Source organism: Pogoniulus pusillus, chromosome 1, assembly GCF_015220805.1.
Source record: "Pogoniulus pusillus isolate bPogPus1 chromosome 1, bPogPus1.pri, whole genome shotgun sequence".
Taxonomy (NCBI): domain Eukaryota; kingdom Metazoa; phylum Chordata; class Aves; order Piciformes; family Lybiidae; genus Pogoniulus; species Pogoniulus pusillus.
The window spans coordinates 13,959,579-13,977,241 of record NC_087264.1 but is presented as its reverse complement, the minus strand read 5'-3'; the positions used below and the strand labels follow the sequence as shown (position 1 = coordinate 13,977,241).

General features: G+C 40.7%; 2 protein-coding genes across 2 annotated transcripts in view; one reads left to right on the top strand and one right to left on the bottom strand.

The window, feature by feature from the left end:
* Positions 1–17,663, bottom strand: part of SETD3 (SET domain containing 3, actin N3(tau)-histidine methyltransferase) — a 71,239-nt gene that overhangs the window by 28,211 nt on the left and 25,365 nt on the right. The window contains exons 3-6 of the mRNA XM_064176843.1: positions 10,938–11,030; positions 7,377–7,525; positions 6,303–6,375; positions 5,918–6,174 (exon numbers count right to left, since the gene is read on the bottom strand). Of these exons, the coding sequence (XP_064032913.1) occupies positions 5,918–6,174; positions 6,303–6,375; positions 7,377–7,525; positions 10,938–11,030 (572 nt within the window). The remainder of the gene's footprint in view (positions 1–5,917; positions 6,175–6,302; positions 6,376–7,376; positions 7,526–10,937; positions 11,031–17,663) is intronic.
* LOC135180213 (uncharacterized) lies at positions 12,448–16,410 on the top strand. Its single transcript, XM_064152567.1, has 3 exons — positions 12,448–13,410; positions 13,515–16,202; positions 16,292–16,410. Exons 1-2 carry the CDS (start codon positions 12,448–12,450, stop codon positions 15,264–15,266), a joined length of 2,715 nt encoding a protein of 904 aa, XP_064008637.1. The 3' UTR covers positions 15,267–16,202; positions 16,292–16,410.

The following is a 17,663-nucleotide window of genomic DNA, read 5'->3' as shown; positions in this document are numbered from 1 at the left end:
TGCAAATGTGAGGCTATTTCTAGCTGTCTGTAGAAGGCCTCATCCACTCCTTCCTTATTCCTGTTCAGGCAGCCTACAGCAGATCATCTGCATCTTCTTAATGGGCCAGACACTACAGGTGAAAAACACTGTCTAAACCAATGCCAAAATGTCACTCTGGATATTTCTGCAAAAGTGATCCTTTTTCTAGCACAAGACAGGCAGCTACATACAGATACCACATAAGAATGCCACTGAACACATACAGCTGGCTACCACAGCAAAAGCTATGGCTAGCTGACAGGCTCTGCTAATTTCAGACTTAACACTTGGGTTAACTTCTAAAATCTTTAAAATTATTATAAAATTGACTTTTAGTAAAGCAGGTCATAACAGCCTTTACCACACCTGGAGAAAAGTGACAACACTACTCCAGAAACAGCATCCCAGAGATAATTTGGGCATTTCTAAGAGCATTCGTTTTGTTGTCTTGTGTTGATTAAAAAAACCCTTCTCTGTAGTACACTACAAAGAGGCAAACAAACACAACACGAAGACCACTGCATATTATTTTCAAGAAGGTTCAAACTTGGCCATGTTTTCTTTAGGAAGACAATCTCACTGTGAATGTCTGTAAACTATATGGCTCCCTCTTGTGCCTATTATACCACATTTCAGCTTAGGAAAGAAAAGAAATTTCAATAATTTAGCATTAAGCCATAAATGCTTGGGCTCTGTTCACCCTTCAGTAGGCATGCAATGCCCGTAAATGTTAATGGAAGTCACAGGCATACCTTGCAGGGGAAAAGAAAACCCTGCAGTCTGCAAAATTTTTCTTTGGAACAAACTACAAAAACATCTTGCAAACTGCAGGTCTGCTGCGATAAAAGCACTCTTTGGCCATTCGCTGCATTTTGATAGCAATGCAGAGGCCCAATATGCCTTTAAAGTCTATCTGTAAGAACTTTAAAATATTTTTTTAGTTATCAAATTACATAGGTTTAGAAAGGTGTCAGTGTGGTTTATTGAGCCTGGCTGACATGCACAAGCGTTTATTTTTGTCTACTCAGCCAACATCCCACCTGTTTCTGCTTATCAAACCAGACTACAGTGTAGCTTGCAACAGCTGTGAAACTCATAAATCTGCCCATTCTTCATGTATATCCAGACTAAGCACTTGGAGAAAGAGGCAGAACTGCAGAATTCTGAGAAAGTCACCCTCACTGAGAAGCTAGGGAAATAAAACAGACCAGCACTTGTCAAACAATGTTTGAAACTGCACACCTATGAGAAGCCATTGGAATGGGCTGCCCAAGGAGGTGGTGGAGTCACCGTCCCTAGAGGTGTTCAAGAAAAGACTGGCTGAGGCACTTAGTGCCATGGTCTAGTTGACTGGCTAGGGCTGGGTGCTAGGTTGGACTGGATGATCTTGGAGGTCTCTTCCAACCTGGTTGATTCTATGATGCTATGATTCTAAGCCAAATTATTTTAATAACAGCCTAGCAATCCTATTCAGAAAGAAAATGGAGTATTTGAAGAAATTGTTAATACTTTTATTCCCTTGTCTGTTAGAAAAATCCTGTAGACTAAAAAAAAAAAATGCTGCAAAGGAGTTAAACTATTTTTCTTGCATAAAATATTCCCTTTTTCAATGGCCTTGGCTATCAACAAAACACTTTTTATTTCAAGATGCTGCCAGTTTTATTTTCTGCAGTAGACTAGCTATGACGCCAGTGTTAGACTTTTGTATTACAAAAAGTGTATTTGTCAGTTTTACAAAACAGTAGCCTGCTTACCTGAAGCAATATCAAAATCCTGATCACACAGGACACTTTTTATTAAAACACTAATGCTAAAGCAGTAGCAGTACTGAATGAAATGAGAGTATACAAAATTTAACATTCACTTTTATAAAGTTTGGAGAACACACTGTAATAGGAAAGTGGCTTTACTTAGCTTTTCTCTTTTTTAAATGATGATTTCTCCTCTGTCCATTGCTTCTTTCCCATTCCATATGCTTAGCAACTACCCTTAGCACTAGTACTTTGTGGGTCCATGTTGCTCATAAAATGATATGAGTACATGCAAGATGATACTAAAATTCATTTCAGCTTTTCTAAGTTAAAAAAAAAATGGTATTTTGTTTTAGGGAAAAATTACAAGCTCTTACCAAAAAGTTGTTTTAAAACTTTTCCATGAGTTTTCATCAACAGCACTAATAATAGGTACTCAACACATTCACTTGGCACTCAGAGCAAGCAGAAATTTCTAATGTGATGCTTAGCAAAAACTAGTAAAGAAATATTCATCTGGAATTGCTGTTGTGTGGCAGTGCTGAAGCATGGCACCCAACAAACAGAACATGTCTAAAATTTGCCTAATATTTATTACCACTTGTTCTCCACAGAACAAGTAAACGAAGCAAATTATTCCTATCTGATGTACCATCATGCTAATGATCAACATGAAACAACAGCTATATTCTACAAGAACATAAAACAAGTAATGAAGAATTTGTCAGGAGAACAAAAACAATCTGATCTAAATTTAAGAAACAAAATCTACATCACAGTATCACAGTATCACCAAGGTTGGAAGAGACCTCACAGATCATCAAGTCCAGCCCTTTATCACAGAGCTCAAGGCTAGACCATGGCACCAAGTGCCACGTCCAACCTTGCCTTGAACAGCTTCAGGGACGGCGACTCCACCACCTCCCCAGGCAGCCCATTCCAGTGTCCAATGACTCTCTCAGGGAAGAACTTTCTCCTCACCTCCAGCCTAAATTTCCTCTGACCTAGCTTGAGGCTGTGTCCTCTCGTTCTGGTGCTGGCCACCTGAGAGAAGAGAGCAACCTCCTCCTGGCCACAACCACCCCTCAGGTAGTTGTAGACAGCAATAAGGTCACCCCTGAGCCTCCTCTTCTCCAGGCTAAACAATCCCAGCTCCCTCAGCCTCTCCTCATAGGGCTGTGCTCAAGGCCTCTCACCAGCCTCGTCGCCCTTCTCTGGACATGCTCAAGCATCTCAATGTCCCTCCTAAACTGGGAGGCCCAGAACTGAACACAGTACTCAAGGTGTGGTCTAACCAGTGCAGAGTACAGGGGCAGAATGACCTCCCTACTCCTGCTGACCACACCATTCCTGATGCAGGCCAGGATGCCACTGGCTCTCTTGCCACCTGGGATCTAACATCTAACAGTTTATATGAAAGGCAACACTACAGTATTAAACCCTTTCTTGGAAATACTAATATGAAGCTCAAATAGTGTTCTTTAAACACTATTTCCACAAAGGTTCCCCAGATCTTTGGTGCAGACCAAATCAAACTTGACCAGTCCCAATAATATCAGACTGAGAATTCTTTCTCCATGAGCTGCCATATCCGCTTCCTTAAAATTGCAAATGTAAAACAGAACATGTAACAGGGCAGAGTATTAAGGGCTTGTTAGCATGTAGAGCTAACTCTAGAATCTTTCACTAGGATTCTGAAGACAGTTGGCCTCTAAAGTAGTCTCATATACTTAATTTTCTTTACTCAAAATGCAGCTTTTCTTACTCCTAACAGGCAACAGCAAGGACTTCGATGTGGAATATAAATACTTATTTAGTGAGACACTACTTCATCCACATTCATTTAAATAACACACAGGTGACCTTTGATTAGCTTTAAGAGAGACTAAGAAAAACAGTGTGCATTTGCCATCCCAAAACAAATTCTGTGCTACATGAAATTTTCATTAAAAAACATATTTTGTCAAGCATTTCAACTGCTTTCATAGAATCACAGATTCATAGAATCAACCAGGTTGGAAGAGACCTCCAAGATCATCCAGTCCAACCTAGCACCCGGCCCTAGCCAGTCAACTAGACCATGGCACTTAGTGCCTCATCCAGGCTTTTCTTGAACACCTCCAGGGACAGTGACTCCATTACTTCCCTGGGCAGCCCATTCCAATGGCAAATCACTCTCTCTGGCAAGAACTTCCCCCTAACATCCAGCCTATACTTCCCCCACCACAACTTGAGACTGTGTCTCCTTGTTCTATTGCTGGTTGCCTGGGAGAAGAGGCCACCCCCCACCTGACTACAGTGTCCCTTCAGGTAGTTGTAGACAGCAATGAGGTCACCCCTGAGCCTCCTCTTCTCTAGGCTAAACATATCTCATGCATCGAGCAGTATTACACCACTGCATTTTATATGCATTCTTCAGTTGTTCTTGCATCACTTCAATATAATCTATGCGTATTTATCAGTAACTGAGAAGCACTTCTGAATAAAAAATGGACAGCTGGCCATCAAAATCCAAGGTGCCATTCCACTTCTCTATAAAACTGTATTTCTTTATTTTTTTCATTAAGGTTGTGACCACATAACCTCTCACACAGTACTATTAGTGCAAGATTAGTCAATAAAAATGACAGAACTAGTCAGATAGCTAAACTATCACCAAATAATGCAAGAGCACAAGCAACATTTAGATAAATAGGATAGTGTTACACAATATTCCGCTAATAACTCTTAAAAACCAGTAGTATGTTTAAGTCTGAAAATATATATTAAAAAAAAAATCTAAGACCTGTTTGCTCAGGCTGTATACTTCAAGGAGAAAAAGTGAAAAGCTGGAAGATCAGGTGTGCACTGGCAACTAGGACAGCACACGGCAAGAAGAGACAGTTGGCTGAACTATTGTTTTCTGAATCATGACACCTGGAAGGAAGAATTCTGTTTCTGATACTAAAGCTATTGTTCCTACCCTACTCCTTGTTTCAAAACGAAATGTATTTTATTTGGTTCTCATTCACTATTATCAACAACTTTAGTTTTCAAAACTAAAATTCCCTCCACTCCTTATACTTGATAAATTTACACTGCTTGAATCATACAAGCTCTTCAAATGTCAAACAGCTAAGCAAAATAATTTAACTTTTGTTGACTAAAAACAGTTAATAGAAAAGCTGTAGAACTCTGGTAACAGTAAAGGAGAACAGAACTGCATTATGCCTTCTGACCTCCCTTATGGCCAAACAGCTTTCCACAATTGTGAAAATTCAGTCTCTAGAGTCTTATGCTTTTTTACAGATCGTGCCACAAAAAGCTGTGGAAGTTTGGACACTGAGCACTGCTTTGACAATAACACATCACCATTCACTTATGTCTAGACATCAGACAGTAACAGCTCTTAGAAACTTAATTTAAATGATTCCTTCAGAACACAATTAACAGTTCACCCATCTCAAGCCTCCTCATACTCAATTTTTTACCAGATGTGTTTATTTTTGTATTTGAAAGCAAATCAAAATAATGATGTTAAACATAAATTAAAAGAACAATTACTCCATGGCTATTGGTAACACAACATATGCAATGGTTGATTCTTGTCAAGTAACAATTATAATTTTACCTTTTTTATGACAAGCTATGCATTTTTCAGGGGCATAAGTTGTAGATCTTAGCAAGTCAGCCAGCCCAACTTCCCACAAGCAAACTTTAAGTCTGGCTACCAGTATCAAGTTGAAGACAATAATTGGATCACTCTTATCTCATTTTCCCCACAAGAAAAAAAAATCCAGCTTCCTTAGTCACTCTCCTTGTGAGGATATGGGTTGAAGCAAATTGCATCTTAATAGCCTTCCTCTGATCTTATTCTAGTTTGTCAACAAATTTCCTGTACTGGTGAGTACTGCAGATAAAGCCTCACACAATGACAAAGGGCAGTAATCACTCCTCTCAACCAACTAAATACATTCTTCTATGTTCGTAAAATTTCACAGCACAGTTCAGTAGGCTTAACAGCAGTTCAAAAATCAGTAGGAAAAGGCTTTAATAATTGAAACCCTTAACAGCAATGCACTTGAGCTATCCTTTAGTATCACTGTTTTCACACCTTTCTCAATAATCACCCCAAGAACAACATATACTTCATTTGAGGTGCTTACCTGAATGACTTTGTAGAAATAGGCATACTGTCGAGCTGTATTTTTATATTGGCTAAAAACATCATGTATGGCCTGAGTTGACTGAAGGTACTGCACTTCATCTTCTTCAAAATAGAGAGGAGTGTTATATTCACTGGGGAGTGTCTGGATGTAGGGTAGCCAGAAAGAGTTGGGGTTGGCTCGCTCACAAAGAAGATGGAATGCCAATGTTATATTGCCCATAGCTTGAAGAATTCGATCTTGAGAATACAGGGATCCTGAATTAGCACAGAAAGATCATACAGTAAATTAACTGTCTGTGGAAAACATCACTCTAGATTTAGTTTAAAATGAACACGATGAGGTAACAACATAAGAATTTTTTACCAAAAAAAAAAGCTCTTACCCAATACTGAATTTTTAGCTGACTCAACTGTCATCAACAGCTTTCTAGGAACCCACAGAAACAATTCTTCAGCCTACAAAAACAAAACAAACACAGAGGGTCAGTTAGCACTTAAATGACACCCCAGGTGTCTCAAGTATATGTCACCTTTAAATTAGAGGTTGTTTTCATTTTTGTTTCAAAATTGAAATTATTCCAAAACAAAATCATTCCTTCTCTGTCATCACAAATTAAACAAATATGCTCCATATTGTGGCAACCAAATGTGACAAAATCTGCATTACATAAAGCTTAAAACAAAGACACTCAGATTACAAAACAAAGTGCTTCAGTTTGGGACTGCTAACATAGACTGCCCACATGACCTCAAAGCTACCAGATACACTACATTGCTGTTAACTTAAGTGATCAAATATTTTCCTCCAATAGAGTTTTACTCATGTTGCCCATTCTTATTTTACAAGAACTGTTCAGGTTTTTTTATCAACCAGTAGTGCCACTTTTACTAGCTATGTGCCACTAAAGCCCTATAAGGAATATAATGTGCTTGATTCCTAATATCCTTTCTATAAAAGCTGACTGTTCTTTAAAGCTGTTTCCTCATCTGCAAAATGGGAATTAAAAGAGGCAACTTTAAATCTTTTAACAGCTAACTTTTTGTCTCTATGTGCTTACCTGATGATGAAAAACATTCTTTACAATTACCAAGAAATTTTGAGATTCTTTTTATTTTCACTGGAAAATAATACTGCAAATACCTGAGGCAAAAAGACCAGTGCTTTGAAAGAAGGGACATGAAAGAAGAGGTTAAGCAGATAAAAAAATATGGAAGAGAGGTAAATAGCATAGGCAGCAGAGAAAAAGAGACTGATTAAAACTTCACATTATTAGCTAATAATCATCAAAACTAACACTCAATTTTATCAATACTTTCATTTCACTAGTGTGCAGAGTTGTGTGCGTTCATATCAACAATTACACAAGCAGTCCAAATGGAGAAGGAAAGGTGGAGAGATTTCAGAGGTTTGCAGCACATACAATTTTCTAATGTTAGTCAAATATTCACATGCTTACCTTTATCTCTCTCGTTGCTTTTAAACCAAATCCCTCCTCTTCAAAGTTAGATATTTCAAACCCCTCTGTGGATGCTCCATTTTCAGTTGCCCACTTTATTAATTCAGGAAAATAGTCATCTCTTTTTCCATCAAAGACAACAGACAAACCTATATACACAATGCATTAAAAAAAAACAAATGCAGAAATAAGAGGACCTGGAAACACAAAAGAAGTTCAGTACAAAAGCACATGTAAAAAGCTGTTTGCTATACCAAAGCAATTCTACTTTGAAGTAGCTGAGTCAGAACTGGTCTTTGTTAAGTGTTACTCAGTAGTACACAAACATCATACTCAATTTTCATCAACTTAAATATTCTGCCAAATTGAGTTACCAGTCATCCTACAACCACAACCACTTCAAATGAGCCGTGATGAAATATAAAGCTTCTCTCCTCTTCTCCTTTTTGAATAAACTGAGTAAAAGTATTTCCCAGCTTAATACTGACAATAAATACAATCATTACAACATGTTAATACAGACACAAGGAGGAATTTGAGAGGCAAGCTGTGATTCTATTAATTCAGCACTGGAAGTTATGATAAGCATCTCTTGAGTGCCTTCTCTCACATAGCAGACATTTAACTTTTTCCTGTAGCATACAGATCTACTAAAATAACTAAGGACTCAGCATCTTTCTGACATCACAGAGTTCATCCAAATTTTTATTCCTCCAGTGAAACTACAAGCCTCATTCAAACCATTAGCCCTCCTCTTTACTATTATCTGATTTTAACCTAAGCATTTTAGCTCCTGGTCATGCTCAGCCTGTACTTCTTTGCCTGTGTTCTCTTCAACACAAACTCTAGTGTCAGATAATGTTAAAAATATCCAAAACCCCCTGAAGTGCTTAGGTCATTTTATGATTGACAGCACATTCTCAGCAAGGTGCTTACATGCAAAGATATTTTTTGTAGAATCACAGCATCATTCAGTTTGGAAAAGAGTTCTATTCTACAAAGACCCTACTCTACAAAGTTCACCTTTAAACTATATGCCCAAGCACCACATCTGAATGACCTTTAAACACACTCAGGAATAATGACTCCACCACCTCCCTGGGCAGCCTATTCCAATGTCTGATGACTCTTTGTGTGAAAAACAAATTCCTAATGTCCAGTCTAAACCTCCCCCGTTGCAGTTTAAGGCTATGCCCTTTTGCTCTATCGCTAATTACCTGCGAGAAGAGACCAGCACCAGCCTCTCTACAATGTACTTTCAGATAGTTGCAGAGTGAGGAGATCTCCACTTAGCCTCCTCTTCTTCAAACTAAACGGCCCCAACTCCTTCATTCACTCTTCATAAGATTTATTCTCCAGGACATTCACCAGCCTTGTTGCCCTCCTCTATACTCGCTCCAGCACCTTGCTGTCTCTCTTGTATTGACATGCCCAAAACTGGACACAGTACTCAAGGTGTGGCCTTTTTAGATTAAAAGGATTTTAGGAAAGTAGTATTAATACAATTGAAATATTCCCTCCCACTCTGAATCATGCATTCCAAGCCCCAGAACCAATTAAATCTGCAGTCAGCATAAAAAGGCAAGTATAATCTAAAGTTGCAGTCTTTGATGATGAAGTATAAAAACCCCCAATAAAGTGTATTTTTAGTGCAATTAGAATGTGAAGTATTTGGGCACCTTTAAAAAAACAAACAAAACAAACAAACAAACAAACCAAACCAAAACACTGGCATTTCTCCTTTATTTCATACCCTTTTCAGTATATTGTTTCCTGTGGAATACATTCAGAGTTAAGGCCTCACAAACCTAGTAAGATTATTTGCATAGCTTCCACAGAATTTGATAGGTGTTTATACTGTCTAGGACTTTGCTCCTAGGGAAGCTGACATGTTATGGCCAAGAAAAATGTTGTGTGCAGTGGGTGGGCTGACAGGCTGTACCCACAGGCTAGTAGTAAATAGCCTCAGTCTGGCATCCAGTCACAAATGTGGCCCAATGTCGATCCCTGGGGGACCCCACACTGTTTAATATATTCCTAAATGATCTGGATGTTGGGATCAAGAGCACCCTGACAAAGTTTACAGACAACACTAAAATGAGTGTGGAGGCTGACACTCCAGAAGGGAGAGCCACCTGCCAGGAAACCTGGACAGGATGAGTAAGTGGGCTAGTAAGTTCAGTGGGGATAGATATAGGGTCTTTTACCCAGGAACACATGTCCCAGGAGTCTAGCTCAGGGATCCACCTGATTGGAGAGCAGCCCTGTGAAAACAAACCTGAGGGTCTTCGTGGACAAGCTGCCCAGCATGAGTGAACAGGGTGCTGCAGCAGCATGGAGGGCCAGCAAGATGCTAGGTTACTCAGCTGAGGTAAGGAAGTCATTGTCCTGCTCTACTCAGCACTTGTCAGACCACACCTTGGTCCTCTCTGTACAAAAGAGATGTGGAAAGACTGGAAAGCACCCAGAGAAGGGTCACAAGAATGATCAGAGGACTGGAAGTCCTGCCATATGAGGAAAGGCTGAGAGAACTGGGTTTGTTCAGCCTTAGGAAGGCTTAGGGTAGATCTTATTACCACCTTATTGCTGTCTACAACTACCTGAGGGGAGGTTGTAGCCAGGAGGAGGTTGCTCTCTTCTCTCAAGGTGGCCAGCACCAGAACAAGAGGACACAGCCTCAAGCTACGCCAGGGGAAATTTAGGCTTGAGGTGAGGAGAAAGTTCTTCACTGAGAGAGTGACTGGATACTGGAATGGGCTGCCCGGGGAGGTGGTGGAGTCGCCGTCCCTGGAAGTGTTCAAGGCAGGATTGGATGTGGCACTTGGTGCCATGGTCTAGCCTTGATAATTGTGGTAAAGGGTTGGACTTGATGATCTGTGAGGTCTTTTCCAACCTTGGTGATACTGTGATACTGTGATACCAAAACTAGCATGAAAATAAAACATCAATGGTGAGTTGTTGCAGAATGTACTGGAAGAAAACAGTTCTAACCTGAAAAATAAGCATAAGTTAAACCTAGTAAAACTGGCAATAACACTTCCTATAAATTGTGGTACCATAAGCATTTATTTTCCTTAATTACATACTTGATTTACAGCAGGTAGATTTATTATCTGATATATTTTGTGGATTTTTATATTTTTCTCACAGTATAAAATGCAAAGACGTTGAATTGTCAAAATTGTTTCCATGTCCAGTGAAATGTTCAGGTCAAAATAAAACAACTATAAAACAAAATGCAAAGTGTTCAGATTTACAGAGGCAGAAGGGCAGACTATGTGATCAGGAAGCAGAAAGTCTTATTTTCTCAAAGGATTTCTTTTTCTCCTGGCCCTTTAGATTCTGATGACAATCTCAAGCTCTTTTTTTCTACTTTCATTGTAAGATTGCTTGCCCATGATACTTATTCAGAATGATTTAGATTTTTGTCCCAAAATAATAGCATTGCATAATATTTATAGCATAATATTAGCAAACCCATTATTTTTTGCTGTCAATAGGCAACTCTTCAGGCAAATCAGTACTCTGGACTACACTTATCTTCAAGTAACTTGCCTTTACCTTTTTGCTTTTTGCGAATTTTCTCAACAAGTGAGCGAATCTGTACATATTCTTCCCATTCCTTACCAGGACCTGGTGTAGGACTGCTGCACTCTGGAAATAAAAATGGCAAATTAAAAGAGCTCTTTCATTTGTTTGTTGGTTGGTTTGTTTTTTGTTTGTTTTTTTTTTTTTAATTTCACATCAGAAAATAGGTCATGGTTTAACAGCAACTAACCGAACCTTTACATCACTTGTCCTTCAAACATCTTCCCATGGGAAACGCTAATCTCTATCGTTACAAACATCTCATTCTTTGATATTGCAATTAATAGAGACTCATTTTTTTTTACATAGTAACTTACCTCAAGTTGTTTTATTTTTTTTATATTCTTTCAGATACAAGAAATATCAAATGTTTAAAAAGCTAGGAAGAAAAAAAAAGGTAAACAACCAGATCATTAAGTAAATAGTCTTTCAGAGAAGACCAAAAGAAAAAGAAAAAAAGAAGTATTTTTTCAATAATCCAAGCAAAGCACTCCTTCTACCATAGCCTGCTGTCGTGGAAGGGATCAGAGCCCTTTTGCCTTATTGCAGAATTTTCATTCGTACACAAAATTGTGGCTCAGAGGCCTTCCATCGAAAAAGCCAAAACAATATTTCCTATCTGTTTGCACTGACGCAGCTGCTGTACCAGCAGACGCACAGGCCTTGAGAGAATCTCTCTCTCAGGGAAGCAAAGACATAAACATGGCTATGTTTTGGAAAAAGGGTTCGAATTCTCAGACACGGTGACCACTCGACAAACATCTGCTGGGGGCTGACCCCTGGGTGGTTCCATAAGTTGGTTTTGGTAAGAATTAGCCAATTGTATAGGTTGATTATAACTTTGTACCAATCTGTAAAGTTAACGTGAGTCTGACTGAGTTGGTTGAACACACCTCTTCTGAAATACTATAAAAAATGTACCCACTTGTACCTCTTGTTCCTTACCTCTTGCTCCTTAACTTAACTGGCCCCTTGCTCTCTACCCTGTGCCTCTCTTGCTCGATACCCTGATCGCTGACCACACACGCACACACACGCGGCATTCGCATCGCAAACAACCAGCTCAAGACTGCACCGTTCCGGACAAGGACCCGATCCTTACGAGCCCCGGGAGTCAGCATTCAGCTTGACTGGACCCGTGGAGCCTCGGACGACATGCCTTAAAATCCATACAGACTTTGAAACTTCTCTGAACTGCATTTGGGACAGTGAGTAATTGATAAACTTCTATTTGAAACTGAATAACTTCTCAAGACTTCAATGAACTCTCTCATATCATAGACTCTTTTCATTTTAGTCATTCTGTATATTAAATCTCAACTACGAACCAAGAATCTACGCGGGATAATTACAAATGAGTTTGGGGAAGGGGATTTCTAGTGTATAATATTAAATTACTTATACCTTTTTACAAAACATCGGCCTCGCATATCATTACTTCAACTTCCCCCCCCCCCAAACAAACTTTCCCGTCCGAGACATAATGGCTGCAGACGAAGCAGGGTCGGGAAAGACGGATTTATTTTACAGAATGGCAGATATTATTGGATTGGAACATTTAAAACCGGCACTGGATATAAATAATTTAGTCAGCTCAGAACAAATTTTGAACAAGTTGGCAGATACGGTAGCCACGTTGTATACGACTTTGCAGGAAGATAAAGATAAAGAGCACATCGTTACAGTAGCAGCGTGCTCAATCCGAGCGCAATATGAATTTGATAATTTGCAATATGGTATCAATAGTTCTAAACTTGAATTGAAAGAAACGAAAGAGCGTTTTAACGAACAAATTAATCGCTTGAAAAAAGAGTCAGAGAGCTGGGAACGGCAAAGCGGAAGGCAAGAAAAGGAGATCGAAAAGTTACAAGCTGAAATTCAGAATCTCCGTTCTAAGATGCAATGGCAAAACAAGAAACTAGAAGCGGTACAAGAAGAGCTTCAGCTATCTCGAAGGGACAGAGAGAGTGCCGTTGCCGATACAGAATCCGTGGTACCTGAGGACCCCCAAATGCATTTTTCAGAAGAACAGTCAGAACCGACAGCTGTCCGAGATTTGTCAATTTCTTCGCCGGTAAGGACTCAAAGTTCACAACTGCACTTGTTGGCAAAATCTTTTCAGCCGCGGCAGCAGGAACCGCAATTGCAGCCTTCACCAGACCCTTTGCCGCGCACACGAGCGTCCCTAAATCAGCGGCGGACGCCGCCGCCACAGCCACTGTCGCCACGAGTGACCATTCTTCATACCGCCACGACTCAAACGGACCGCCACGCCAGATATCCGCCATTTGATCCACAGCCGCCATTGCACAGCAGCAGCTATGACTACGTACATCCGCAGCCTCGCCGGAAAGAAAAGCACCGCCTCAAGCCGTTGCCTGGAAACACGCCGAGCAGCAGCGACGAGGAAATGGAGGAAATCTACGGGAGAATGAGACCCTTCCCCGTGAGACCCGTGTTCAAATCGGAAACCGTTTACGGGAAAAAGGGCAAAGGAACGACGACTGCGCGAATCCGACCATACACGGCACTGCAGATGCGTGAGTTTAGGGAAATGTATTCCCGCATGCCTCATACTGTGGAATCTTCCAAAGGGGACCCAATGGTCCTAGCAGAGCTCTTTTATTTTCATCAACAGCATTCAAAGAGACCGAGACACGGTACTCGGAATGGGAAAAGGGACTCCTTTCCCTAACTCGAGCTGTCAAAGAGGCAGAGAAGCTTCGCACTACACAAGACATTGTAGTGCAAGGCCCATTCCCACTGTTGAAATCGATCCTTAAAGGATCTCCTCCACCAGAAGGGATTGCCCAAAAGGCTACCGTCAGAAAGTGGTATGCCTACCTGGAGGGAATCTCACAGCTTTTGACACTGACAGAAGGACCTACAAAGGTAACCAAATTGCAGCAGCCCATAAACCCTGATGGAGCATTGCTGGGTCAACCATATAAACCTTCTCCTATTCAGGTGGCCCCAGCAATAACCGCAGACTCAGATAAGTCAGGAGTGTGGTTTACAGATGCATCCTCACGGAGGGTGGGGTTGAAGTGGCACTACAAAGCCGCTGCCTTAGAGATTAGCACGGGCCAAACCATCACTGAGGAAGGTGATGGCAGTGCACAGGTAGGGGAACTGCGTGCTCTCATGCTAGCAGCAGAGCATGGAGCAACAACCATTTACACTGATTCCTACTCCACGTTCAAAGGCGCCACTGAGTGGATTTGCCAGTGGGAAGCGAATCAGTGGAAGGTTTCAAACGTAGAAGTTTGGAGGGCTGATGACTGGAAAAGGCTGCTGGAGATAGGCCGATCCAGACCCCTTCAAGTAGGTTGGGTTAAAGGGCACTCCAAACAGCAAACTCCAGCTGCAACCTGGAATAATCAGGCAGATTACCTAGCAAAAATAAACATGGTCAATGATGAAAAGGATGAGTGGTGGAGATTGGCTGAATGGCTACACATTAAAAGAGGCCATTCAGGAAAGGCAGACCTCTACTACGAATGTAGATCCAGAGGATGGCCAATTTCTATGACCACCTGTCAGGCAATCATTTCAGCTTGTCCACAGTGCACGGTTAGGCTGAAAGCCAATCACCCCAACCTAGCACCAGCTCAACACATCAGAGAAGATAAGAAGCTATGGAGCACATGGCAAATTGACTATGTGGGTCCATTTAAACCCTCACATGGGAAGAAATATATACTGGTGGGGGTGGAAGTAGTGTCGGGATTGGTCATGGCTACAGCAACTAATGCTGCCACAGGCACTCAGACTATTGAGGCCTTGAAGCAGTGGTTCAGTTTTTTACCAATGCCAGAGTACATCCAGAGTGATAATGGATCTCACTTTACAGCATCATCCGTACAAGACTGGGCTAGGGGTGAGGGAGTTACATGGGTATTTCATACTCCCTACTATCCTCAAGCTAATGGTGTGGTAGAAAGGTCAAATGCTTTAATCAAGAAACATGCCATTGTATCAAGAGGTGATTGGGATAAACGTTTATCACGTGCAGTCTTCATTGTAAATAATCGATGGGGCAATTATGGTAGTCCAAAAATCAAAGCCTTTTGTCCTAATGAACCAGTAGGAAATGTTAATTATCCACCAGATAAATCCCAATACCATCAACACTCACTACACAAGTTACAGGTAGGACAACCAATAATGGTAAACTTGCCCTCGATTGGAGTTGTGCCTATGACCCTATCGAAATCAAATGGGTTGTACGCATGGGAAGCAACCGATGTGAGTGGGAAAACTCATCGCATAAGCGCGCGATGGATTGTCCCAGACTTCTGAATTGCTTCCACACATTTCTTGTTTTGTGGATGTTTAATAAAGCTATTTGTTATTCAGGGGGTGGGTATATAGGGATTGATCTGTCTTAAACTGGTTTAGATTATAGTTATGTTTATGTATTAGGTACATTGTTTGTATGTTTTAAGGTTTAGAGGTATTGTATATATATTAGTTGTGTATAGTTTGTACATTCCATTTCTTTTTCGATTTTCTGGCCTATGAGCCAGGGGGTGGAATATGTCGTGGAAGGGATCAGAGCCCTTTTGCCTTATTGCAGAATTTTCATTCGTACACAAAATTGTGGCTCAGAGGCCTTCCATCGAAAAAGCCAAAACAATATTTCCTATCTGTTTGCACTGACGCAGCTGCTGTACCAGCAGACGCACAGGCCTTGAGAGAATCTCTCTCTCAGGGAAGCAAAGACATAAACATGGCTATGTTTTGGAAAAAGGGTTCGAATTCTCAGACACGGTGACCACTCGACAAACATCTGCTGGGGGCTGACCCCTGGGTGGTTCCATAAGTTGGTTTTGGTAAGAATTAGCCAATTGTATAGGTTGATTATAACTTTGTACCAATCTGTAAAGTTAACGTGAGTCTGACTGAGTTGGTTGAACACACCTCTTCTGAAATACTATAAAAAATGTACCCACTTGTACCTCTTGTTCCTTACCTCTTGCTCCTTAACTTAACTGGCCCCTTGCTCTCTACCCTGTGCCTCTCTTGCTCGATACCCTGATCGCTGACCACACACGCACACACACGCGGCATTCGCATCGCAAACAACCAGCTCAAGACTGCACCGTTCCGGACAAGGACCCGATCCTTACGAGCCCCGGGAGTCAGCATTCAGCTTGACTGGACCCGTGGAGCCTCGGACGACATGCCTTAAAATCCATACAGACTTTGAAACTTCTCTGAACTGCATTTGGGACAGTGAGTAATTGATAAACTTCTATTTGAAACTGAATAACTTCTCAAGACTTCAATGAACTCTCTCATATCATAGACTCTTTTCATTTTAGTCATTCTGTATATTAAATCTCAACTACGAACCAAGAATCTACGCGGGATAATTACAAATGAGTTTGGGGAAGGGGATTTCTAGTGTATAATATTAAATTACTTATACCTTTTTACAAAACATCGGCCTCGCATATCATTACTTCAACTTCCCCCCCCCCCAAACAAACTTTCCCGTCCGAGACACCTGCTTACCATGGGCTGCTCAGGGAGGTGGTGGAGTCACCATCCCTGGAGGTGTTCAAGAAAAGCCTGGATGAGGCACTTGGTGCCATGGTCTAGTTGACTGGATAGGGCTCGGGAATAGGTTGGACTGGATGATCTTGGAGGTCTCTTCCAACCTGGTTGATTCTATGATTCTACTTTCATTACAGCACAAATGACAGTAACAGTACATAGCTTACCTTAAGGATTTGAGAATTTTGCTGGTACATATATTTGACCTGCCCTGTCAATAGTGTTTTCATAGATGCACATGGAAGGGGCAGGCAAAGGAACACCTAGCCAAGCTTTAGCTCTAGATTTATACCCACAGTGTCTCTGACAACATTTAAAATGCCAGCATGTGGATTTCTTGATCTAAGCCACATAAATCCAAGTGGGCAGTGATACTGTGATGGTCTGGTTGATTGGACAGGGCTGGGTGCTAGGTTGGACTGGATGATCCTGGAGGTCTCTTCCAACCTGGTCGATTCTATGATTCTAAAAATGTTTCCATTGTATTGAATATGGAAGCTTGATAAAAAGAACAGCTGACAGAAAATTAGATCTACATTTTATTTTTTGGTAGCAAATCAGAGGACAGTTGTAGCATAAGCAAACAGCTCTGTCAACTCCTGTCTCCTCTTTGCAACCAAATAATAACCTATTTTTTTAAAGGCAACATTTAGATGTGTGAAATTTTGGACTTGTATTTCAAGAAGTGTAGCTCAGCAGAGTCGCTAAGGATAGTAGCAGGAGTGTACAGCATGTTAGCATTATCATATGAAATTATGCTCTGTTTTTCATATCTACTAGAAATAATGAAAAATAGAAAATTATAAGTAATAAAAAGTTCTGCAACATATGAAAAAACCCTCTGGTCTATACACAAGAATTAAACACTACCAAAAAAGTTTCAAAACAGCAACAAAACCCCCACCATTTTTATTGGAGAGATGGAAATATCAGTGCAGTTGAATTGAGTTTATTTGCCTTCCACAGTTAATTCTTCAACTCTGATACCAGTTCAAGGTGCTATCCAAATGTTAAACAGAAACAGTGTTAACTCTTGAGGTTTAGAAGAAAAACATTTCTGAGAAAGCTGTACTGTCACATTACAAAGAGCAGATGAATATTTACACCTCTGTAGAAAAATAAAGCCAGCAGCTGCCA

What these genes read in the sequence shown, in the direction of transcription:
- LOC135180213 (XM_064152567.1), top strand. Translation starts at nt 12,448, where the DNA reads ATGGCTGCAGACGAAGCAGGGTCGGGAAAGACGGATTTATTTTACAGA. An exon ending in GGAGAATGAGACCCTTCCCC is followed by an intron (nt 13,411 to 13,514) that starts GTGAGACCCGTG and finishes GCGTGAGTTTAG; the next exon opens with GGAAATGTATTCCCGCATGC.